This window comes from Anabrus simplex, chromosome 5 (genome assembly GCF_040414725.1).
Source record: "Anabrus simplex isolate iqAnaSimp1 chromosome 5, ASM4041472v1, whole genome shotgun sequence".
NCBI lineage: Eukaryota > Metazoa > Arthropoda > Insecta > Orthoptera > Tettigoniidae > Anabrus > Anabrus simplex.
The window spans coordinates 17,358,766-17,386,108 of NC_090269.1; the positions used below are offsets into that span (position 1 = coordinate 17,358,766).

The window sequence follows — 27,343 nt, forward strand, 5'->3', positions numbered from 1 at the left end:
TCCGTGGTTTCCCATTTTCATTGTACATTAATTAAGGCTACGGTCACTTCTTTCCCACTCCTAGCCCCTCCCTGTCCCATCGTCGCCATAAAACCTATCTGTGTCGGTAAAGCAAATTGTAAAAAAAGCGGGGGTTCATATCTTGGCAATATTGGGAGGTATTTTTGTGAGAATTACCGCTGTGAAGTCCTATTAAACTTAGATGCTTCACCAATCCCATAAAAAATGTGGTAAGATGGTGTTGATAAAATTTGACTGCTTAAGTGCGAGACAACCATGTCAGTAGACGGACTGGTACGTCACGTTCTTTTCTTTTTGCGCTTTGCAAATTATTATTATGATTATTTTATAAAAAATGTAAAATAGGTTAGTGGGACGTAAAATAAATCATATTATTAATAACCCACATCGCCATTATGGACGGGGGCGTTCTTTTTTTTACAGTCTGCTTGACGTTGTACCGATGCAACAGATAGGTCTTATGACGAGGGTGGATTAGGAAAGGGCTACGAGTAGGAAGCAAGCGACGGTGGCCTTAAATTAGGTACAGTCTGTTGTGAAAATGGGAAACTACGGAAAAACATCTTCAGGCGTGTCGACGGAGGGGTTTGAACCCACTATCTCCCGAATGCAAGCTGATAGCTATGTGACCCAAGCTGCACAACGACTTGCCCGGTCGGGGGGTGGGCTTTCGTTTAGTAGCTGAGTTGATAGTGCCGGCTTGGAAGTTTCCGAAAGAGTAGCGGAGAAAGATGATACGATATTCATAATGAGTTAAATCTCACCATTTTAGCAGGAATAAGAGCGAGAGTCCGCCTCTGTCGCGTAGTAAAAAAACATGGCGTATGGCTTTTAGTACTGGGAGTGTCCGACGACAAGTTCGGCAGGTCTTTCGATTTGACGCCCGTCGGCTACCTGCGCGCCGAGATGAGGATGTCACACACACCCAGCCCCTGTGCTAGCGAAACTAAACAATTATGGTTAAAATTCCCAAACCTTCTGTGAATCCAACCCGGGTTCCCTGTGACCAAAGGCCAACACGCTAACAATTTAGCCATGGAGCCAGACTGTGGTGAAGTGATAAGTGTGATTAGCTGCGTCTCCCGGAGGCCCGGGTTCGATTCCAAGCTCTGCCACGAAATTTAAAAATGGTACGAGGGCAGCCTCGTGAGGTCAACTGAGTATAGGGGTTCAATTCCCACCTCAGCCATCCTCGAAGATTTTTTCCCTGGTTTCCCACTTCTCTTCCAGGCAAACGTCGGGATAGTACCTAACTTAAGGCAAGGCCACATCCTTCCTCTTCCTTGTTTATCCCTTCCAATCTTCCCATCCCCCTACAAGGCCCCTACTCAGTACAGCAAGTGAGACCGCCTGGGTGAGGTACTGGACCTCCTCTCCAGTTTCATCCCCCAACCCGAAGCTTCACGCTCCAGGATACTACTCTTGAGGCGATATAGGTGGAATCCCTCACTGAGTTCCAGTGTAAAGCAAATCCTGGACGGTAAAGGAATTAAGAAAGAAAGAAAGAAAGAAAAGAAAGAAAGAAAGAAAGAAAGAAATTAGAGCTATGATTGTTTGATTCTCTTTTGCTTAGAATAATCATCTGAGCGCTCTAATTGAGTCTGTTATATCGCGGAATACCATGCATATTTGATTATTTTATCATCAACAGAGTCAATGTTATTATAGTTACTGATTATGTAATAAATCAATTTGTTTTTGAAAGTGTTTTAACGTCATCGAGTCTCAGTTTGATCTTTTGGCGACGATGGGATGGGAAAGGGCTAGGACTCGAAAGGAAACGACCATGGCTTTAATTAAGGTTCAGTCCCAGTCCCACGAGTTCTGTCTTTTAAAGATTCCAATTTCAAGATCGTCAGCCCTTGGCGCTTTCTTATTTTAGTATAATACTCTCTTATGGAAAGAGTCACACTCCTGCTCAGCGTTGAGGCCGTGTGTTTATGGGGTCCCGTGTTGGATTCCCGGTCGGATAGGGGATTTTTATCGCACGTGATGAATTTTTCTGACTCGGGGACGAGTTGTTTGTGTTTGTCCTTATACTCTCCTATTCATATTAAATTAAAAAAAAACCACCACAGGAACACGCAATAGTGATTACGTCCGTCCACACAAAGTTGACGTCAGGAAGGGCATCCGGGTGTAAAAGAGCGCCAAATCCACATGTGCAGAAAAGATTGTACCCGCGACCCCACAAGGTGTGGGGAAAGTGGTAGGAGAAGGATAATAATAATAATAATAATAATAATAATAAGAAGAAGAAGAAGAAGAAGAAGAAGAAGAAGAAGAAGAAGAAGAAGAAGAAGTAGAAGAAGAAGAAGAAGAAGAAAGTCTCGAAAGCAATAAGAACAAAGCGTACTTGCTACTTCCAATAACGAGGGAGTCAGCTAGATTCTTTTTTAATCTCTTTTTCTCCAGTACGTTAGCTTCTATAATTTATTGGCTATAAAGCTGTTATGAAATTAAAATATTCCTTTGCCAATGCCGACAGGAAATTTCTATTTGAGGTGACGTTTATCCATTTGATCGTCAATTAACGCATTCACTCTATGATTAATGCGCTGTAGAAATACACTTGCCTACGGTGAATGACACGTCACTAGGAAATGATTTTGTCCCTGTAACTTACCAGTCACTCACCATAATGAAGAAAAATAACCTCGTTGTAATTTCGAAAATAATTATATTAAATGTAGCGAAAAGTTTGAATCGACTGTCTGCATACTGTAATTGTGGTCTAAAATAACTGGTTTTCCACCAGCACTCTCAATTTCTTAGTAATTTACGAACCATCTTCTAAACCTCTCTGTAAGTGGAACACCTTGAATATCTTCGCTGAGGACCTTAATAACTTTACCCCCCACGATACTAGAATTAGTGAATGATTAGCACTCCATGTAAATTACCATACTTACTTGGAAGTTCATAATTATTCATATAGATTCCCATCGTACCACCATGTTGACACTATTCGTCATCGGGAAGAGCGGTGTCTGTTGATTGGAAATTGTTCTGGATGACCACACAGGTGATAAGACTAATGTGATATTCAGTAAAGAAAATGTGATAATTTAATGCGAAATTCGTAATGCGCGACTAGGAAACGCGATTAAACTTATTTAACTGGAGTCGTTGCTTTTTCTTCTCCCCAAATCTCTTCACCTTATCGCTGTGGCTTTACTTGCGATTTTCTGACCAGCTTTTATGGGTGATAGTGTTTGGATTGTCGATTAATATTCTGAACTAAGGTCTGTCTAATACAATGCTAACTATGATGCCTATTTCCTGAAGAGTTTTTCATTGATAAGTCAAGGTTCAGAATTTGTTTGATCAATCTCTGATTACTCACTCCGCAAAATTTCAAACGTATTTTCCTAAATGTGGCTGAGATTTTCTCTGAGTGTTGGTAAAGGTCGTGAGATTTCCTTATCATGCTGATTCGCCCCTGTACAGATAAGTCCAAAATGTTCCCTTAAAATTCTTCTTTGTTGCTATTCCACACCTTTAATCAGTCATCTGACCAGGGGCGAAGCGTCAGGGTAGACAGGGTAGACAGCGTGTACCCTTAACATTTTGTGAAAGAAATATTGTCTAGTTAATTCAATTACTTTTTAGAACATTAAATATTTCCAGATTCGTGACATTATTGTATTCCCCGCTTTACTTATTTTCGTCTCACTTCGGCAATGCTAAGGCTCGCGTTAGTTACACGAAGCACGTAGGCGAAAGTAGACGCTGTCCATTCTGTGTATTTTCCCGTTGATTTTCAAAGCTTTCAGATAGAGCAACACTAACGCTATCTGTAGGTGCTGACTGAGGAACTATGACTTTCCTATAGCGAGATGTCTCCCCCCAGTAGACAGACTTACCAGCGTCTCTTCTTGCTCTCATTGGCTAGTATTTGGATCTCTCTTATAAAGGTGCTCTTATTGGCTACCATCTTAGACATGCTTTTAATGTTATTAATTTGAATTTAATTTATTATAAGACACGTTTAAAAATAAATTAATAATATTTAAATAAGAAGTATAGTAAACTTACACCTAATAAATGAATGACAGCATCAAAACCCTTCAAGTACGTGCATTTTCTTGCCCGCCAATATTAGTTGCGGTATTATAACCCCAATAACTATTGGCTTCCAGTCTTAATAAGGTACTCCAGAGTACGCATACGGAAAAAATTGCTTAACTTGATGCTGTATATTCCGTTAAAGTCATTTTCTAGTGAACGCCCTATGAGTACATTCAAATGAATTAAAACGTATTTAAGAAATTGGATGACCAGCCAGAGACTGTCTAACTTGGGAACTCTAGCTATAGAGAAGAATTTTCTGTGGAATTTTAGCAAGTCGCCTGACTTCAAGACGAGAATAATAGATATATTTACCGAAATGAAGGACAGGCGGAATAAACTCATTTACAAGACTATTGTTTAAGGTGACTTGTACGAACAACTATTTATTTCTTATTTCTCTTATTAAATCTGCATAACAATGAAATATATTGCTATTTTTATTCTAAAAGTATGTTGTTATTTGACAACTCCCGCGGCCTATTTCGTCTATATTTAAAAATAAAGCAAGTGCACGTAGGGTTATAGGTTGTTATAGGGTTTGTCTTATTTTCAGAGCCATTAATATAATACTGAATACAGATGTATGCGTCGAAAACAAAATTCCATATAATAATATGATTAAAACAGTTTAAATAAAATAAATCTCTGTCTACCCCCTTACTTAGTTCACGCTTCGCCACTGCATCTGACCCCAGTGATCAGTGTTTCAGATGCATAAAGTGCTTCGAGATTGAAGGGTTGAAATGCCTCAGTTTTGCATTTCGAGATATGGATTTTTTAAAGTACATCTGTTCCAAGTAAGTTTGTGTACGCTCTTTGTGGTTTAGAGATTCTTTCTTATTTTTTGCTTCACGATTCAGTCCTGAAGGTTGGATGACTTCTCCCAGGATTATTATTATTATTATTATTATTATTATTATTATTATTATTATTATTATTATTATTATTATTATTATTACTTGTATACATGTTGAGCCAACGGCCGTAGCCGTGTTGAAACACCAGATCCCGTGAGATCTCCGAAGTTAAGCATCATTGGGCGTGGTCAGGAGTTGGATGGGTTGCCATGCGCTGTTGGTGGGGGGTAAGGGAATGGAGGAGCGGAAAGGAACTGGCCACCCTACCGTACGTAAACTCCGGCTCAGGGACACCTCTACGGAAGTTCGGACCTGCCTTCGGACAGAACAACCCTTACCTACATGTTGAAGTCCAAAGGCTGGTCATATTCCCAAGAGTTCCATCATCAAAGTTATACATAGCCTTGGTGTGTCTGAAAACACGTACACTACTATGAAAATTATGAGAAAGCTATTCTCTTATTATCACCACCGCGATAGAGGCCGCTATCACGTAATCAGCTTATCAAGTGCATTGAAATTCATACATTGACTGATTCTGTAAGCAACGTCTTCACAATGTCAATGACAGCGACAAAATAATGGTAACATTAACATTGGCCATATTGCCATCTCTTGTATGATGTGAGTTCCAAGATGAGATTGAGGCAAATCAACGACAGTGACAAACTTGTTCCCTCCAGGTCCCGATCGCCAGAAACTGAGGAGAGAGTATTCAGGTTGTTGGCAATTATGCATATACCTGCTACAGAACAAACAAACTAACAAACCAACAAAGAAACCTAATTTGAAAGGAATTCACTACGAAGTACATAATATCAATGCACATAAATACTACTAATTTGAAAATATACAAAATATAAAGAACAGTAACAAAACTGAACAAATATTAAAACAGAACAAGGTACTAACATTATATTTATTCTCGACCTTACTTATTATTAATTTTGACTCTATACTGTTCCATACTGATAATTGATGGTTATGAATTTCATGTTTTTGATCCGTATTGAACTGAGAATAATATATAAGTAATAATAATAACAACGTAAACGTTTCCACCTTTTCAATACTAAAATATATTCACAAAATTATAAATTACACGGTACTAGTTTCGACCCATCTAGGGGTCATCATCAGCCGTATTGGAGCAAAGATCATTTTTGGCGAAATCCTAAGAAAATGTTATTTTAAAGAATAACAAGTGAAATGAGATGTTATTATGGTAATAGTTAATAATACAAGGAATATACATACTAAGAGGTTTTTAACAAATAATAAAGTATAAATGGGGTGTTGTAAATATTATAATCATGGAAATCAGTGAGTTCTTGTATTGAAATGAAATATGGCTTAGGAAGAGGGCTTAAGGTGGGGCTGAAGGGTGCGGGAGAAAGTGTAATTGTCGAAACTAGTACCGTGTAATTTATAATTTTGTGAATATATTTTAGTATTGAAAAGGTGGAAACGTTTACGTTGTTATTATTATTACTTATATACCATACTGATAAGTCATAATTTTGTGTTTTAGATATAAATGGTTACAAAATCTTGTTGTTATTACCCTATACAGAGATGTTAATTAAGGAATTAATAATATACATAGCCTACATCATCATTATATACTGTTATGCCTTTCAGCGTTCTGTTTGCAACCCTCTGTTAATTTACTAATCACCGCCACAGTCCTCTATTCGTAACTAGTTCTGTGGCCTCATTTATATATATATATATCTTTAAATCATTGGAAACTCAGTCTAACCATCGTCGTCTTGGTTTCCCTCTACCCTTCCTACCCTTGATAACAGAGTCCATTATTTTCCATGGTAACCTAGCCTCCTCCATTCGCCGCACATGACACCACGACCGAATCTGGTTTATGCGTACAGCTTCATCCATCGAGTTATTTCCTAACTTATCCTTTATTTCCTCATTCCTAGTACTCTCCTGCCATTGTTTCCGCCTATTTGTACCACCAATCATTCTCGCTTTCATGTCTCTTACTTCTAGCTTCTGAATAAGATATCCTGAGTCAGCACAGATTTCGCTTCCGTAAAGCAAAGTTGGTCTGAAAACAGACCGTTGTTAAGAGTTTCGTCCAGGAGCTGACTTCCTTCCTACAGAATACTGTTGATCGCAACTGCGAGCTCACTGCATTAGCTTACTGCACGTTGAATCAATTTCACTTACTATGTTACCATCCTGGGAGAACACACATCGTAAATACTTGAAATTATCTATCTGTTCCAGCCTTGTATTCCCAGTGAAACGTTCAATTGTCTTGGATTTCTTACCTACTGACATCAATTTAGTCTTAGAAAGGCTAATTTTTATACCATAATCATTACATTAACAATTTTCCGTAAATTTCTTTCCATTTAAATATGTTTATTTTTAACCCTTAATCAAAGTACAGGTAAATGATCAATTTTGGAGTCTCTCACTACCAAGTTCGGTTGACCTAGGCAGTAGAGAAGAGACTTGGATCATCCTGAAACATTAGCATGCATTTCAACCATGTGAACTCTTGCTGATTCGTATTTTATTAAGAGGTTGACAAAAATATAACTCCAGAATTTGAGATCATGCGACTGCTAAATATTCTTGCCAAGGAGGCAAGCGAGGAGTGGAATGGAAACATAATGGTTCAGCTAAAGAAATCCAAACGTATACGAAGAAGTAACCAAACTACTTGCAACACGAGTACGGATGTATGTCTAACCGTTGGTCCTGTCTCTTGATTTGGGGGCGGGCATGAGACGAGGTGAAGTTATATGGCATGTTTTCCGGCTGGATACCCTTCCTGACGCCTACCTCAATTGAGGAGCTAATGATGATGAAATTAATTATCGTGAGTGAATTTTGGTAAAGAGGTGAAAGGAATCGGCTGTGGCTTATGAATAAAAACTGCCCCGGCATTTGTTTGGAAGTGAAAATGAGAAACCATAGGAAACCATTCTCAGGGCAGCCGACGGCGGTGGGGATTGAACCGACGGCTGTCCCGAATGCGGAGCATAGCCACTCCGCTCGATAACAAGGGTACGATTATAAGGGGACTCTTGTACTGGCAACATAAGTGAACTGCAGTCGTAACTTTATGATTAAGGTAAATATTCTAAAATAATTAGGCCTTGGAATCTTGAGTAACAGAACGTGATGGGATAACTAAGCATCGCAGGTGAATACACCGACCTTGAACGAAGTGATGGTTGTGAATTTCGAAGTATATTTTATTTTATGTTGTTCACGAACACACATGTTAATGAGCAGGCAGTTATCACGAAACGAAGCAAATCAGTTTAATATGTAAAAAAAGTAAAATGTTATCTCATTGTCGGTAAAATTGGCGAGCGCTCGACAGCTTGTCCGTCTGTTTGAGTCACCTGGCCTCTGAAGGAGAGATGCAAATTACACACTTGTCTGACTGAGCTTTGGTGGTTAACTGTTCATACAAGGTAATGGCTTCAAACAGTGTACAATTAGCACCTTTAAAATAGAGTCCACAGTGGACTTCTTGACAACTAAAACACAGGAAGCCATTAATAGCATTCAGTTTATAAGGCATTATTAACAACAACGGTTTGAAAATCGTCTGCTATAAGAAGTATGATCAGTGTCTCGTTCTAGGAGGAAATAATAGCGTATATTTTGCCTTGTGGGGATGTTACTCTTTGCAGCATTTTGAGCGTTAATTATGGCGTTTGGAATTGACCAGCCCGGTTTCCTTCAACTTAATTTCTTTAGCTATTGCTGGGATAATGTGAGTCCTCTTAAGATGTTAAAAATTACATCCAGTACAAGACATATGAAATAAATAATTATCACATATGAGTCCAACTGAATGGTCAGCATAGCAGCCTTCAGTTGAGGAGTTCCTTCATGAGATTATCTGTCGTTTCATTTTACAAGCTCTAGTACTGGGTTTTGTGTTTGCATTAGTATGCTCCTCTCGATTTACGTACAACACAACACACTACACTATCAACCATCGCAGATGCGTATGTTTTGGTAGAATGCATCTCTCACGGAGGGGCATCCAGTCATAAAACTAGGCCAACACTACATCTGAGACTTCGCATTCACGATCCCATCAGGGTGTGGGGTATGTAATGGAAGTAGACCGATAATCAGATACGAAGAGTTAAACGTTTTCTTTCTCCTAATGTGGTTGCTTTTTGGTACAAAATACTTCTTCCTTTATCTCCTGTGTTTGGAAGTTATCCATGCAAGGAACGTAGCTGAATACGTGACCTTCACTGGGATAAAAATAACTTTTCCTATCGCAAAGATCAGATGATCATAAATATGCCTCCCGGTCATGGGCATCCATCCGGAGCTGCTAATTTCAGATGGCAACCAGCCATAAGACATAGACTGCACGGTTCGTAGGCAACATTGTCTGGCCATCTATCCATCCATACCTTACATCCCTGCCTGCACGGTTGCTGTGGTTACAATTCCGTCACACATTTTGTCGCGTTACGTAACACAAATTATCGGATGGCCCCCAGTCATAAGACGTATTTATGTTAATAGGCTGTTATAAACACCACCAGTTGTAGTAGGATATTATTTATCGAGCAATTTACTTAGTATTTGGACCACTACTGTTTTATTGCAGAATTAGTGGAGAAAATTTCAGAAGGTTGTCCATGTGAAGGGCTTTGGATATCACGGGCAATACCCTCATGTACTGTTCGATGTCATGTCTGACAGTGATCTGTAAAAGAGTGTATTTAATTGATTCGAAATAGAATAATTATAATTCATCTTATCACTCGCCAAATGTTGAAGTAGGTAAAATTTATTAATTTTGGATGAGAAGTGACGAATTTTAACCAGCATCTCTTCTCAGTTGTGTTGCAGTTTGCGCACTGGTCCAGTCACTCAAAATTAGTATTAAATTTGCGGTAGGGTCAGGAATCACACTCGAGACAGATATCGCCAATCGAGCAAACTATGAAAGTTTAAGAGCGTAACGGACAAATGGGCGGGAAGGTCCTAACAAAAGAAATTCTAACAGTGAAAGTTTCTGAATAAAAATATTAAGAGACAAGCAGTAGAGATGGTATTAACATAAGAATATTCTCGCTATCAACATTTCTGAAAATACCTCATTAAGAAATAGCTAACAAAAGATAGCTTCACTCAAGAAATGAAAACTATAGTAAGAGAATCACTTTTAAACTTCTGAAATCTGTACCCTACTTAGGGCAGTGATGCCAGTAATTAATAAGATACTCAATACTAAACCCCACAGTTATACGATTCCTGGAATTTGGATGCTAATTTTGAAACTAAGAGAAATTGATCGTTCCAATGCTTCCATAAGCTTAAACAAATTCTACTCCCTCAGCTTCACTTTCCTTGACCGAACATCTATGTATTAGTACAATCGTTTAAGGCGTTAGAAAATAAGCAAATTTTAATTCTGATTATTTCATTTCTATCAAGTGAACTCCAAGGTCTCCTTTGCTAGATTTGTATCCCCGTTATGGTATAATAGCGAAAAATTCGGACCCGCAAGTGTAGGGCGATGTGAATATTAAGTCAAACAGAGCTGAACACATGTTATGTGCCAACAGAAAATTCTGGTCTGATATTCAGTCAAGAATAATGGGTAGCTGGGTGAAATGAAAATTAGGAAGGGCTAGTCGAGTGACACCTCCAATTTCTTACCTACTGTTCAGAACAGTTCTTCCGTACCCGCCATAGGGAGCATTACAATAAATATTGTGTTTTGTATTGTGCAGTGAGTATAGGGAATGTGTATTGATTTTTGTTTTGAGTTGTTTACATAAGTGGCTCGTTTACATGCAGAAATTGCTGGTGCAATACCATACAATTGGTAGATACCATTTATCTCCCCCCTTTGTTTACCAGACACTAAAATAGCTGTTCTTTCTTTTTTCAGACCAGCGAACTGGATGCGTTCCTGTGCAAACAGGAGTTAGACCGCCTCCAGCGGTTGGAGGAAGCGGCAGCAGCTACGGAGGCTGCTGAACTGGAGAATAAACCTCGTCGAGAGTCAGCGTCGCAGATCGACGAGTTTTTCGAGTCACCGTCAGTGCCATCGCTGGCACCTCGGCTGCACGGCGGAGTACCAACCATGAGTTTCGTTTCTTCACGTACTATTCATGGTGTACATCCTGAAGATGACGTGTTTCTTAAACCGGCTTTGTGGGAGGATATTACCTCCAGTATTCAAAAGTTGGACCCAGAGAACGCTGATATGCTGAGTACGTTAGCAGCGGCGGCGGCACAGCCGCAAGTGAAGATGGAAGTGCCGGATGATGTGGTGACAAACGGTTCTTGTAGTGTTAGTATACCGATGATGAACATGCAGTCGATAAAAACTGAAAAGTTATCGCCCACAGTGAATTTACCCCCTCCTCCCTCGTTACACCTTCTGGGTGGATCTTCATCCCCATATAGTAACAATAGTAGTAGTCCCCAACATTTTCACCACCACCAACAACAAGCCCTTCCACAGCAACCTCAGCAGCAACCACCGCAGCAAGGTGCTTACAAGTTCCATAACGGACATATGGCTAGTGGTTATCAGCCGCAAATAAGTAGGTTACAATATGTACCACCACCAACACCACCTATCTCAGAGCCTGGTTCTCCGGGTAATAACTTACCAAGAAGAACGCCACCTCCGCCATACCCAGCACCGAATCATCACGGACCTGTACCGCCAGTGTTAGGACCACCGCCTGTTACCCCAGCGCCGGTACCGACAGCAACACCCATGACCAGTGGACCCAAGTACAATAGGCGGAACAACCCCGAACTGGAGAAGAGAAGAATTCACCATTGCGACTACCCCGGTAAGTTGAATACATTCACATATCTTTATATTTTAGATAAGTTTATGTTCTATTGTGTAAGTCATCAGGTCTTAGGATTTTTGGCACTTATTCTGTTGAAGATTTAAACAGTTGGAATAGAACGAGGAAATCAAGTGTTAACTACCTCACCCTCGTTTAGTCAAGAGCGAGTTGGATTCACGGTATGAATCGTGTAGTTTAAGCTGACAATCAGGAGATGGTATTGCTGTTTTAAGGGGCACTAGCAGTTTTCCTCGAGCTCCACCAGCAGTGCTCTTTTGTGTCAGATACCCACATTCTTAGAAAAATCCGTAGATAATATAAGTTACATGACTTATAAAGCCAATATTTATTAATACGGAAAGGACTTTTATGCTCGAATAGGTTGCAATGCAAACGTATTTGAACAAGGTGCAAGTATAATTTAGCCGCTCTACAGTTATGTCGGTGAGTTGCATAAATTTTAGGGGTTCTGTTAGTCCAGCTCGCTAATATGTATGCAAATCTCGGAGTAGAACAGTTGTGCGGGTAGAAGACATTTGCGGCTTGGTTAAATACGTCTGCATTATAACGTATTCGTGCCTAAACATCCTTTCCCTATTTATCATATCTTGCCTAGTTTAAACATTGTAATATATCGACATTATTTGCCCCACATTGGGCCTTAACTGTAAAAGCTCCCACATCCTACTCCTCATTACCACACACTCAGAAATCAATTCCAATATTTAGCATTACGTTTTAATTAAAATAGTCGCACTAGTTTAAAATAATAATAATAATAATAATATTAATAATAATAATAATAATAATAATAATAATAATAAATGCTACGTGATTATTTCCGCTGAAGGGAGAGGGGAAAGAAACGTGAGGGGTTAATGGTTGGACAAGGATTACAAGAATTTAAGTATAGTACACAAATCACTTTGGAAGTTCCTTTCTTCGTAATATGGAACAATTAACATATGTCGCAGATGGGAAGATAAATTCAGTTATTTACCAAAAGCTGAGACGCTCTAGAATTTACATAGATTAATTTACAAATTTTACAACATGAGGAGCTCGATGATTCAAAATATTTACAACAGTATAATGAATTAAATGCAACTCGCTTTGAGTAACACAGTCAAACGCTTTGACCTGCATGTCCTAAGATTCTAACAAGAGGAAGGTAATCCCTTCTGGAATTTATAGCGTCAAAGGAAGGCGAAGCCTTAGCTTCCATAATATTTACAATGCGCAGAGTTTCTAACCCCGAGAGATCACTTTACATCATAATACAATTTGCCCGTAGTGGGCTATGCATTTACCCCCATGACCGCGTCGGTCATCACAGTACAAAGCAGTAGTACACTGCTGTACAAATACCCTACACAACTAATATTAATGCTACTCTCGAAAATAGGAATGATATAGAGAGGCATAAGGCTCACACTACTCGGCTTAAGAAAGAGAAAATAAGGTTTAAATTCACAAGGCCAAAAGTAAGCAGTGAAATGGAGGCGGAAATTCAAACGCTCTAATTTAATTTTAAAAGCAAGATAAATACTGGGAGTCCAGCCCTGTGGCGCAGAGGCTAATTCCATACTGCCCGGTAACTAAATATTTGAATTTCTAAAGCTCGAAAAATAAAATAAATTTAGGACGTTGAGAAAAAAGGAAACTTAGTCACTTTACATACATTTAGAAGAAGGTTAACGTCTGTAAGCACTCGTGCTTCACTACATTTCAACTATTTCCGCAGGGGAAATTAAAATCCAAAGTCCAAAAACAAAAAGTTACATTTGTTCTTGAAAGAGAAATCTCTACATATAATTTCAGAATGGACCAGTTACATAACAAATACAACTACAATAGATTGCCATGCCTTGTCTATTACGACGTGTTGATGTCGAAAGCCCCGCTTCTTTATCTCCTTATTTCGTAGTACATACACTAAAGCTGCCGCAAGATCATACAGACTAACCTTAAAGCTCGCTTCTTATATAGAGGCTTTGGCAGAACCATTTAGACGTTTTAGTGAAAACTCTTTTGATTGGGTTAAATGAAATTCATATCAGATATTCTGATAGGTGAATTCGCTTGATATCACGCCCTCTAAAGGGGAGGATTAAATAAACTGCAATTCAGGCAACTTCAGAGAATAAAAATACACTATGGAAGATCAACAGTATGAAAAACATCTAAACACAAACATTTTCCCTGACATCCGAACTCTAGATTAGGTAACATTTTGATGTCAGAGACATCTAGTCTTCAAATGGAAAAGCTACTATGATTTCATCAAGTTCTTAGTTTTCCCCTAAGGATGGATGCACAGTCTGAGAATCCACAACACTAAACTTCGCCAGGAAGACTTACTCATGGCACAATAACAATACTTTTTTGTTAGCAGTATGGATATTTCAATTAGAATTTAGTAGTAAATATTACAGTTGGCTTCGGAATGTGGGATTCATGAGCAATTACAACTTTAATTTGTAAAGAATGCCAATGACAAGTACTTTTATTTTCGCTAATAACTACAACTTGACAGCATTTTAGGAGAGTAAATCATATTTTGAAATTCTAAATAATCAACTCCATGTGTCTACCATAACAGTTAATAGTTTTATTTATTGGGAAGATCATATTGCAAGCGAGATTTTGCTGGTATGTAAATTCAATAAACCAAATAATTTAACTACTCAGACCGTGACCATACTGAGTGATGATACTCTTCAAGGTCTATGAACAGTAATGTCATCATTTTCTGTGCTTCATTCAGAAGTGAGAGATCTGCTTTAATTACAGAGATTAAATCTTTCCAAACCGCATGAATGAATGTAGCACTCGATGTAATTATTGTGTCCTTGAATCTAACTACAATGCAACATTAACTAGAAGCTTATTCTATGTTATTTTATTCGTTTCAAGCAGTCACAACAGAAACATCGCGAACCGGAGAAATTCTTTCTCTACTGCCAACCTAATGGAGCATGAGATGTGTAAACCATGACTGTGTATATAATTATATAAACGTTTAGTTTACGCTTCGTTACGCTCCATATGAGCCTTGTCTACGGGTTGAATGATGAAAGATGCCAAAGGAGCAACATCAGATGGGATTAGAAAGGCTTGAATCATTACTAGACTGTAATTACTACGTGATACTGTTTGCTTGCGTTAAGTCATCAACACATCGACTGGGAAAAATACATATACTTAAGCTTTATACATTCTTTATTAGTGAAGTGCATTATTACAGTATAAATTTAAGATATATAATTTATTTTGTCTGTAAAGTTGGAGACACGTGTACTTGTCTTTACACTTAGCTAGTAGTACATACTTAATATAAAATCTGAATCGAAAACCTACCCTATCGTGGCCGTAGCCTTTATTTACCTGGAGCGAAAATGTGAAACCACGGAAAAACACCCTGCTGCTGTCGATAGTGGAATTCGAAACCACTGTCTCCCGAATGTAAGCTTACAATTACATGGAGCGGTGAAATCCACTGCATCGCTATTCGATCCCGTAGCCTTGAGTAGAACTTACGTTACTCTATATCACTGGAATCAACACCAGATGTGAACGAAATTCATAATATGAATCAGTAACAACAAGTAACCTGCTTAGACATATATGTGTAAGAAATCTGTGTGTATGTATTGTGGTCGTTCTAAACGATGTGCTGATTAAAACAAGACGGCTAACAAAGTAGACCGCTTGATTTACAGGGGTGTTTAATTTCTTAATACCAGGTGCGACAGACAAAACTAGGTACTCCATCACGTTGTGAGGATCATTTCTGGGTTTATTACGGCAACATTCAACAGCTATAACCGTTGCTCGCCTGGCAATCTTATAGATTTCGATCTTGTAATTATGCAACTCCATATGGGCACAGTGCTGTAATTGTATGTTACCTTGCGCCGTGAGCCGATTAGAATCGTGCACCAATGCTTTATGAATGCATGCAATATTTACAGGCCACGACCACTGCATACAACTGAACTCACTCCTACAGAACACGTCTGTCGCTTCTGACGGGATTACGAACAGAAAGCAAACGGCAGCAGAGTTGCAGCGAACATGCTCCAGAACTAAAACCAGACAAAACCCATGTAACACTAGAATGTTGCAGAATAAGGAGAACTTGTAATTTGCATGATATTATTGAAACAATTAATTAATTAAATGAGTTGAACATTTATACATAAACTCGGCAGATAAGTGGATACAAAATAGCAATGAAAATTCTTAGCCTGTTTCCAGTCATTCGACCGGATCAGGAATGGAAAGAATGAAGCCCCATCTAGCGGCAAGGATAGGAATTGTGCCGGCTGCTGAAGCCTGTTGCAGTCCTCTGAGGCAATGATTCATGACTGAGAGATGAAATAAATGATATTAGGTGAGTGTTTCTGGAATGAAGAGTAACGAGGAAAACCGGAGTACCCGGAGAAAAACCTGTCCCACCTCTGGTTTTTCCAGCTCAAACCTCACATGGAGGACTGGGATTTGAACCACGCTCCCGCCTGGGCCACGGAGGCTCTACAAAATAACAATAGGCCTAATAAGGATATTGTGATTAAAAATGTCTTTAATATTTCTTTCGTTGTAATATGTTTTACGTTCTACTAACTACTTTTGCGATTTTCATAGATGTTGAGGTGGCGGAGTTTTGTCCTGCAACGGTTTCTGCAACTACCAGTAAATCTATCTCAAAATTATAACGCCCCGTGATATTCATACCGCCGTATGGAAAAGCGTTTGCTTAACGGTTAGCACTATTAGTTTTCGTCCTCGTAGTGCCGGGTTCGACTCGGGGTAAAGGGATCCCTGCTTTCTCAAATGGAATTAGATCTCCGTATTTCCCACAGGGCTGACACTTTCTAAAATCTTTGGGAAGATGACGACTGCCTGAGAAACAGATTGCTAGCCTTGTTCACACATTGATCCACCAAGATAACAGCGCTTTTTTTTTTTTTTTTGGTAGATAATCTGAGTAGACCCCCTACTAATCTGTCTTTGGGCAAATTGTGTCACGATTCAAAATGTGCGTGGAATGCTCATTTCTATATCATGATACCTTGTTTTCCCGTATAAATCTCCAGGAACAATCTATGTTCATGTGCAGAGTGTGATAATACGTTCTTTGAATTAAATTCTTCAGAAGAACTATACTACTATCCTGGTATTTGCCTTAAGAGTTTGGAAGTAAACTACACCCATGTAAGCTGCAGTCAACGTAGAAACTTGAACCTCTTGTGGTGTAATTTCCCATTTCTGTTGTAGAAAATATATACGTTTTCGCTTACATTCCATTAAAGGCTCAGTATTCGGGAGATAGTGGGTTCGAACCCCAATGTCGGCAGCCCTGAAAATGGTTTTCCGTGGTTTTCCATTTTCACACCAGGCAAATGCTGGGGATGTACCTTAATTAAAGCCACGGCCACTTCCTTCCCAATCCTAGCCATTTCCTATCCCATCGTCGCCATAAGACCTATCTGTGCTGGTGCGACGTAAAGCCAATAGCAAAAAACTAAAAGCCCAGTCCTGTCCCTTAAGTCTTCAGCCAGATGATGGTTGTATCGTCAAATAGCGTCACTAAAGGCCCAGTTCTGTCTCTTAAGTCTTCAGCCAGAGGATGGTTTTATCGTTAAATAGTTCCACCAAAAACCCAGTCCTGTCTCTTAAGTCTTCAGCAAAAGGATGGTTGTATCCTCAGATAGCTCCACTAAAGGCCCTGTCCTGTCTCTTAAGTCTTCAGGAAAAGGATGGTTGTATTCTCAGATAGCTCCACTAAAGACCCAGTCCTGTCTCTTAAGTCTTCAGCAAAAGGATGGTTGTATCCTCAGATAGCTCCACTAAAGACCCAGTCCTGTCTGTTAAGTCTTCAGCAAAAGGATGGTTGTATCCTCAGATAGCTCCACTAAAGACCCAGTCCTGTTTCTTAAGTCTTCAGCAAGAGGATGGTTGTGTCGTTAAATAGCTCCACTAAAGATCCAGTCCTCTCTCTTAAGTCCTCAGCAAGAGGATGGTTGTATCGTCAGATAGCTCCACTTAAGGCCCAGTCCTGTCTCTTAAGTCCTCAGCAAGAGGATGGTTGTATCCTCAAATAGCTCCACCAAAGATTATCTGATTAAAGCAAAACCGTAAGAACCTACGACACTACTGTATAATGAGGTGTTTTGCCATTACTTTCCTCACTAGATCAGAATGTGCCATTGCAGAACAACTGGCCGTATGATTAGCACTTTTCATAATATCCAGTCCCACTTGTCCTGTTGCGTATGTCGTTACTCAGCACCATTCATATCTCAGCAGCTTTCATACGGCCACAGTCAAACGGTTACAAGCAGATTCAGAATTCACATTATGGATATCCGGGTGCCAGGATTTCCTTGTCTCATTCCAATAGAACGCTACGCATACACTCTTTGGCGGCCCACAATATCTGCCTGGGCAGCAGTTGTCTTGGCAGGCCAACGCCCAAATTGAGCTATATGAGCCAAGGTTCTTGTAAGGAAATAACAAAAAACAAAAAGATAACTCTCTCCATATAAGAAGAAAGAGAAACCCCTCAGTAGCCGTTCCTTCTCAAACAGGCAAAAACATATTCAGAAGTCGCGCTGTGGATAATCAGGTGACAGGATTTCGTTTTCACATTCCATTAAAATCTATGCATACCTTCTACAAAGCTTACTCACCCATTTCTCCATACCCACTAGTTTTTGATCGTGTGAATCTTCACGACATGAGTACAAACTGTTTTAAAACAACACTGCACAGTTTACGATTTCTTTAAACATGCCGCCCTGTGCTGTAAAACATGTATACCGGAACTCGTGCCGCTATAGTGTGATTGTAGGGTTTGTCCGACCACCCGGGTCGCCTCTAACCTTACTCAGCCTCCTTACACCATCTCATTATATTTCACTTTATATGGTAATAAAAACCCCGTTGTTCCACAACCCTTGCTGCCCGGAGCTAGGATGAATGGGGGCAGTCCTGGCTGTCGTCCCCACTCTTTGCCTCAGTGGCCTCTGGCTTCTTGTCACAGGAATTCCATTCAGCTAGCTAACTGCCCTTGACTGTCGATGTTAATGGTGAGGCTAAGAAAAATGAACTGGTAATAAATACCTGGCACTTACAGTTTTCACACAGCCTCTGCTACCTTTCACTGGATACCGAGAGGTCATTTCAGTGTTGCGCACTTCCCCACACTTGATGCACATAACAATGAAACACTTGCTCTGTTAAGACAATGACGCACGGAATCACATTTTGACGACCCAGTAAGTATAAACAATTATGTATAAAATTGATATTATTAAAAAGAGCGAGAAAGTTACTAAAAATAAGAAGGAAAATAGGCTATATATTAACAGAAAATAGTAAAAATGTGCATAATCCACGCTACTTGCACTTGTAACGAAGTGAATACAAATAATGTCATGAAATAATAATAATAATAATAATAATAATAATAATAATAATAATAATAATAATAATAATAATGATAATAATAATAATAATAATACGATATAACTAGGAATATTTACAACAAAAATGTTTATCTAGGAACCTCTAAAAACATCAAAATATAACACCACAACACAGTACGGAAACCAGAATGCCTATACACGAGTGAATGCCTAGTACTGAATTACAAACTGAATACCCTGGAAGTACTGGAAAGACCGAGCGAGTTGGCCGTGAGGTTAGGGGCACGCGGCTGCGAGTTTGCATTCGGGAGATAGTGGGTCCGAACCCCACTGCCGGCAGCTCTGAAGATGGTTTTATGTGGTTTTCCATTTTCACACCAAGGACATGCTGGGGCTGTACCTTAATTGATGATGATGATGATGATGATGATGATGATGATGATGCTTGTTTAAAGGGGCCTAACGTCTAAGGTCATCGGCTCTGTAGCTTAATTAAGGCCCCGGCCACTTGGTTTCCACCCCTAGCCCTTTCCTATCCCATCGTCGCCATAAAACCTATGTGCGTCTGTGTGACGTAAAGAAAATTGTAAAAAAAAAAAAGTACTTTAAAACAGCCAACGGCCGTAGCCGTGTTGAAACACCGGATCCCGTGAGATCTCCGAAGTTAAGCAACATTGGGAGTGGTCAGAAGTTGGATGGGTTGCCACGCGCTGTTGGTGGGGGTGTAAGGGAATGGAGGAGCGGAAAGGAACTGGCCACCCTACCACACGTAAACTCCGGCTCAGGAACACCTCTGCGGAGGTTCGGGCCTGCCTTCGGGCAGAATGACCCTTACCTACTTTAAAACAAAGAAATTAACGGAACAAAGTGCTGAAAATGACAAATAGTGAAGCAAAATTGAAAACTTGACCTAAGGAAAAAAATGAATAAACTACAAAATTACAAAATAGGCTATACGCATTTCTTTAATGAGGGGGCGGGGGGGGGGGGCCAAGATCAGTTAGCACTGGGTATGATGCACGAGTTAAAAGATGGCATGTTATCAAAATCCGGGGCCTGCTCTTAGGTTTAATTAATCAGCAAACAACTAAGTGAAAGGGTGAAGAACTATTGGAAGTCAAGAAAGGAAGGATCAAGATGAATTCACAGTGTTACTTTCCGTGGTCCTTAGATGGACAAAATCGAAAAGAATAGAACTGTCATAGTTAAGGCTCATGAGTACGGAAAGAGTCTTGAGGGAGTTATGCTTTAGAACGACTACGTTCTTCATCGTTCTTTACGTGACATCCTTGAGGCACGCGTATCTTTTAACAATAGTCCTGTCTTGTCTCATTATTCCATGGCATTTAAACGAGAAGGAATGGCGCGTTCTGTCAATTACATGACAGCATGTGCTCAGAGTGTTCAGGAAGTACTTCACATCGTTAGAACGAGAAATTTGCTGTGACATTCGTAGACATTCAGCTATGCAATTTAAATCCTTTAGGTATAATTCTAGACATGTCAGGCGTATATTTATCCTTTTATTTAGTTTAAATGCCCGCAGGGTGCTATTTATTCAGACAATGGCATGTTGGGTTTATCGTCATATTCCTCTCACTCTCTCTCTCCCTCTCTTTGACACTGTTCGTAGAAACTTGTCCCCCAAGGAACAGACGAGACAAATGTTCAAGTATATAGTAGGCCTAAATACCGAAGATGTGTCAAGTATCGCCACCTAATATACTGAATGTTTATTTGAGGGTACTAATAGTGTTTGCTATCCTCTGCTATTTTCTACTGCGAACTCCTTTACCAGATCAAACCTCCTTTGTGGGCACTCTGTTCGTTTCCTTTAACCTAAAATTCTTGAAATAATTTATAACGTTAATGATGTATTCCTCTGAATTATTCCCTTTAAAAATACCTACAAATCTATATCCGTGCGTAAAAAATCAATTCTGGAATTCGTGCTACTCTAATAAAAATGTTACCGTAATTCTAAGTATGATTACAGCATTTTTGTAATGTTTGTATATTTATGGCCTAGAAATTTGGAAATATGCAAGCAAATGTGTTCCTAGAATATAAAATAATAATATCATTTTATTATTAATTTTATAACATTATTATTACCGGTATTTTATTTTGCTTTAGTGTGCTATTATTGTTGTTTGCTATATTCACTACAAGCCAAATGTCGGAACAATTCCTATTCATACGGGCACAGCCGTTTCCTTCCATCTTCTTACCCAATTTCATTCACGATCATTCATTGTGTCTTCATTAGATTTTCAACTGAGGCTGGTGTCAGGAAGAGCATCCGACCGTAAAAATATGCCATATAAATTCGTCTCACCTCATCCCCGACCCCGTATCGAAATGGGACTAACGGACGTGCAATGGCTTAGCTTCAGGTTGTTTGTTCTATTGAGAACTCTACAGATTAATTGTAGCTATTTCTCTTTTCAGGCTGCACCAAAGTGTACACGAAAAGCTCCCATCTGAAAGCGCACCAGAGGATACACACAGGTAAGAACATCACTCATTATGCTAGTTTGTGTGCAGTTCCATGCATATTTTCATAAAATGATTGATTAGAGCGACCACTGCTTCCATATTCGAAGCGAGCTATGATCGTTTTCAAACCGGCTGTTGTTAAATGGTTCATGTTTTATGTATCAAAGCTGCTAAGAATGAACGATGCGGAGATAGAGCGGTAAGTTAAACGCCAAGATTTTCTCATGAGCATATCCTTAGTGGCACACCATTTAATCGTTGAAAGGTGATGGGAAAGAGGTAAAGAATATTGTATTCGAGCTCAACCCTCAAAGACGACGGAAGCCTCTCTGGCACATGAAAACAGATGATAAGCTGACAGAATTATGATTGCGTAAATACTATTTTTATACAAAATCAAATCCATCCATGTTTCTTCACTTTTTATTTTGGAACCTCTCACCTCTGACCGTTTTGGTTGTAGTATGATTAATAATTGACCACCCGGTGAATACGTGTGTTACATGTAACCTCAGGCATCGCATTTTATCCGGTTATATTAGGCACGCTCGTGAAGTTACTAATTGGCTTGATAGATGACAGTTTGGGTTTAGGAAAGGTTTAACCGGTGAAGCTCAACTTGGAGGATTCCAGTGAGATATAGCAGATATTTTATATACAGGAGGTCTAATGGATTATTGGCCTATCCAATGCATTTGACAGAGAAAATCATGGGAACATTATTCACGAAAATGATGGTATAGACAAAGTAGTGACTGAATGGGTGCCTATATTTCTAGGAAATAGAACTCAGAGAATTAGAGTAGGTGAAGCGTTATCTGATCCTATACTGATTAGAGGGAGGTCCGGCAAGACAGTGGTATTGGACTTCTGTTTTTCTTTATATATATATATATATATATATATATATAGGGTCTTAAATCGTGCATAAGGCTTTTAGCATATTACGTTATGCATTATAGAGTATATATAAGTTACAGAATCGAGAGCGACTGCAAAAAACCGCGGCAAAGTTGTGAAATGGGCAACAGACGATGGTATGATGGAAACTGGACGGAAATGTAAGGTTCTAAGTTTCACAAATAAGAGAATTACTGTGTTGATGAGATGACGGAAGTTCGTGGGGATCACTGTAAGTACCTAGGTGTTAACATAAGGAAAAATCTTAATTGGCGTGTTCACATAAATGGGATTGTGAATAAAAATTGCAGATCACTTCACGTGGTTACGATGGTATTTAGGAGTTGTAGTAAGAACGTAAAGAGAGGGCGTTTTGATCTCTGGTAAGACAACATTTAGAGTACGGTTCTAGTGTATGGGACCCTCACCAGGAAGATAAAAGAAGTAGAAACAATTCAGAGGAAAGCAACACGATTTGTTTTGGGTGATTTCGAACAAAAGAACAGTTTTATGAAAATGTTGCAAATTTTAAGCTGGGAAGACCTGGAAAACGTGGAAGTTCGACATAGCGGAATGTGTCGAGCTGTTAGTGGAGACATTAGTATACGAGTAAGATTCTGTGGAGTTTTTAAAAGTAGGGTCGAGTAGAGTTCTTAAAAGTAGGGAAGATCATAAAATGAAGATAAATTTTGAATTAAAGAGGACAAATTGAGGTTTCCCATTTTCACACAGGCAAATGCAGGGGCCTGTACCCTATACCACCCTCGCATCGCCGAAAATATTCAGTGTATTAGTGCGATGTTAAACCACTACTAAAAAATCTTCCTTTACCGCGGGTTCGCGCAGAAATATACTTTAATGTCTGCTTGGACAAACTTCATTTCGTATCGCACAGATTAGTTAAACTAGAGATGTAACTCGTTTACAATAATTTTCTACTTTATACAAGGTCCTCTTTAGAAATATGTTACTGTATGTTATAAAAACTTTACTACCAGAAGACTACGAAAACAGCTTTCGCTAACAATGTCAAACACAGAATAATTGAATGATTTTGCACGTTATAAACTTCATATTAGACTCCGTATTGTCAAAGTATCAACTTGTGAAAATTTGAATTTATAATTCCACCTTATTAATAATAATAATAATAATTATTATTATTATAATTTAATGTAGTCTTTTTAATAAAGACAATTAAAGTATTGTAGAGGAGGAATTATAAATTCAAATTTTCACAAGTTGAATGATTTTGGATGTAAAATTCAAGCAACTTTGTTACAATTTGACATATTCCTGCAAACATAAATATCCTGTTAAATCTTAAGTAATGTGTTGTATTTCGTTGTTAAATTTTCCAATATTTCTTCGATTATTTACAAAAGCACGTAGTATTTTGTCTCTAAAAATAAGGCAATCTATTGCATAATGAAAAGAGACCGCGTGTGCACCTGATGTTAGTCTGACGGCCGTGACTTCCGCTGTATGTTATCCTTTCATGTTTACCGGCGTGGAAACTGGCTTAGGTCGGAAAGGATATGCATAACTAATAAGACGTTATCAACTTTACAAGTAATCCTTAATGCCCTTATAATGTTTCTTAGTGTTAATGCTAGTTTAAAAGCTTCGTTTTATTTTAAGGAACGTGCTCCCGGAGGGAGAGAGAGAGAGAAATGAAATAATACAATCTATCATTAGTAATAATAATAATATCAATTATCGTATAGAAAAACTTTTCCGAATTGGAACGGTAAGCACATAATGTACTTTAATAATCATCATCATCTTCATCATCAAAACATGAGTAATTCAAGAAGATGGACTCTCTCTTTTACTCTTCAACTTCGCCCTTGAAAAAGTTTTACAAGAATGGCGTAAACACAAATTAATCATCAAAATTCACCAACCAGTCACTTTATACAGCGGAAAATCGGCGATAGATTGATTAGCATTTACAGATTACCTAGTAAACTTAACTAAAGACGTTTAAGCGGCCCAAAATCAGATTGAATTCCTTAAAGAAATTTCTGAAAAAGTTGTCCTCCAGATATCTTTTGAATAAACAGAATACAAGACGTGCTACAAACAAGCATCAACACTCGTGGAGACAAAATATTGGAAAGATAAACGATATCTTGATGAAACAATTCAAGAAAATGGATTGGAAATAAAAGCCAACAAATGTAGATGTAAGAAGATGGAACAGGCCAGACAGACAAAACAAATAGTCATATTCCTGGAATAGGCCCAGACAGACAAAACAAATAGTCATATTCCTGTAATATTTTCAAGAATTCACATTAATCATTCTAGCATTGATATTTCATCACCCAGTTCTCCGCCGAAGAGACCACTTGACCTCAGAGCACTGCAAAATTAATGATGCTACAAGAAGTAGACATATTTTAAAACAATAAATTCTTAATATTAAAATGTTTTAGTCCACCGTATCTACCGATCACTTTTAGTACAGTCATTTTAAAGGGACGACACATTTGCGGCAGTGGCTGTCATACGTACCCGGACGTTGGGTATGTTATATTCAACCGGCTAATAACTAGCTATTAGTTCGGCCTTAGAGGTAGCATGCACTTTAACCTTGCATCTCGCTAAACCAGTTCTCAACACAGAATTTTTAATTCATGATGTCCTCCACGTGCTCGTTAACCCACAGCGCGTTCACTTCCAAGTGTTCACGCTCTGTTATAGCTATAAGGGTGATTTTCTACAACGATATTGACTAGATCTTGGAGCATAATTCCGTGAAATGTCTCCGGGTTTAGTTGGAGATAGTCGCTCTATCGTGAGTAGAAGTAAACGTTAAAGAAAGAAATATGTTAAATAAAGAAAGATTGCCCGGTTACGGAACTGTTCACATGGTGATGAAAATAATAATAAAATAATAATAATATTTGGGCTCATCGGTCCATAAAGTGGTTTCATTCAGCGCAGTATGCCAAACTATCCTGGGCTAATCTCTTCATTTCTACGTAACCTACTCGAACAAACGCTTATACAACGCAAAGTTCCACTTCCCACTTCCGTTTCGTCGTTGTTAAGCAGCTATGACATCCGTATATATCACGCAATACCCAAATTTGTAAGTGAAGCCAATTTAACATTGTGATACGTTTGTTCTATAGTCTGTATTTAAACTATTCTCATCCAACCCAAGTTCCTGTACCATGGCTTTCTATCACCAATTAGTCACAATGCCACGAAAGGTCCCATGTTGAAAAGATGTTGCTCTTTGACCTGCCTGTTTTCTTAATGTACAGAGCTGGCAGTATGATCTTACGGACCAACTGCAAAAAAAAAAAAAAAAAAAAAAAAATTCTACTCGAACCTGTTTCTCATATTCATGATATCGTCTACCGTTCTTACTGCCTACTCTTCCCTCATAAAACCTACTGAACAAGTCATTAGTGTCTTAGCATGTGCCCTGTCGTTCTATCTCTTCTTATGGTTCTGTAATATTGCATTTCAAAATATTGCATTTTTTCAGCTGAACTGGTTGGTATCTATGTTTCACTTCCAAACAAGCCACGTTCCAGACGAAAGTCTTCAAAACATCTTCTGTCTAATTCATGTATCAATGTTTGAAGTGAGAGAATTTATTTTCTTAAAAAAAAAAGGCCTTCCTTGGTTATGCTAGTGCGAATTTTGTCTCCTGCTTACTTCCACCATCGTTAGTTATTCTAATACTGAACTACAAATCTATTTCCTTCATTTCGCAATCTAACATTTCCTGCATCATCTGACTTCCTTCGACTGCACTCCATTACTATAGTTTTAATTTATTTATTTTCATCTTGCACCACTCCAAGTCTGTGTCCATACCATTCAGCAGTAATTCCAGATCTTCTACAGACTCGGATAAAATAACAGTATCATTTCCAAATCTCAGAGTTTTGAGAAATGAAATGGCGTATGACTTTTAGTGCCTGGAGTGTCCGAAGACAATTTCGGTTCGCCAGATGCAGGTCTTTCGATTCGATCTGCGCGTCGTTATGAGGATGAAATTATGATGAAGACTACACATACACCCGTCCCCCGTGCCAGTGAAATTAACCATTTATGGTTAAAATTTCCGAACACCCCACCCCCCCGGAATTGAACCCGGGACCCCTGTGACCAAAGGTCGGCATGCTAATTATTTAGCCATGGAGCCGGACAGAGTTTTTAAAGAGGACAAACTGCAGCCTTGCCTCACTCATTTCTGGAGTGCTAATTATTTCTGATAGCTCTTGATTCTTATCACTGTAGACTGATTTTTTACAGGTTGTAAGTAGCTTCTTTCTTGATATCCGATCCGGTCATCTTCATAATCTCAAATCAACATTATCAAGTGCATTTTCTAGTTCTACGAATGCCATTTACGTGGGCATGTCCTTCTTAATTCGTAAAGTCAGGTTTGCTTGAATAATAATAATAATAATAATAATAATAATAATAATAATAATAGTGCAGCCTCAGATGTTGTGCGCAAGAATTTTTGACGTCGAAGTCTTTTACACTGTTAAGTGCATGTAAATTTCGACGTTTCATTTTATTCTGCCAGACGGCAGAGAGAAATGTATCTCCGTTACAACTGAAATCAAATTAATTTTTGGCGGATGAACACTAGACTGCTGACGTGGAAGTTTTGCACCCTTCTATTGGATTTGAACATATGATCTTCGTATCCGGATCCCGACACACTATCACCGAGCCACTGAAGCAA

General features: G+C 38.8%; 1 protein-coding gene across 1 annotated transcript in view; it reads left to right on the top strand.

Moving 5' to 3' along the window:
* Positions 1–27,343, top strand: part of LOC136874271 (dendritic arbor reduction protein 1) — a 509,855-nt gene that overhangs the window by 381,882 nt on the left and 100,630 nt on the right. Inside the window, exons 2-3 of the mRNA XM_067147895.2 lie at positions 10,867–11,785; positions 21,673–21,732. Coding sequence (XP_067003996.1) covers positions 10,867–11,785; positions 21,673–21,732 — 979 coding nt within the window. The remainder of the gene's footprint in view (positions 1–10,866; positions 11,786–21,672; positions 21,733–27,343) is intronic.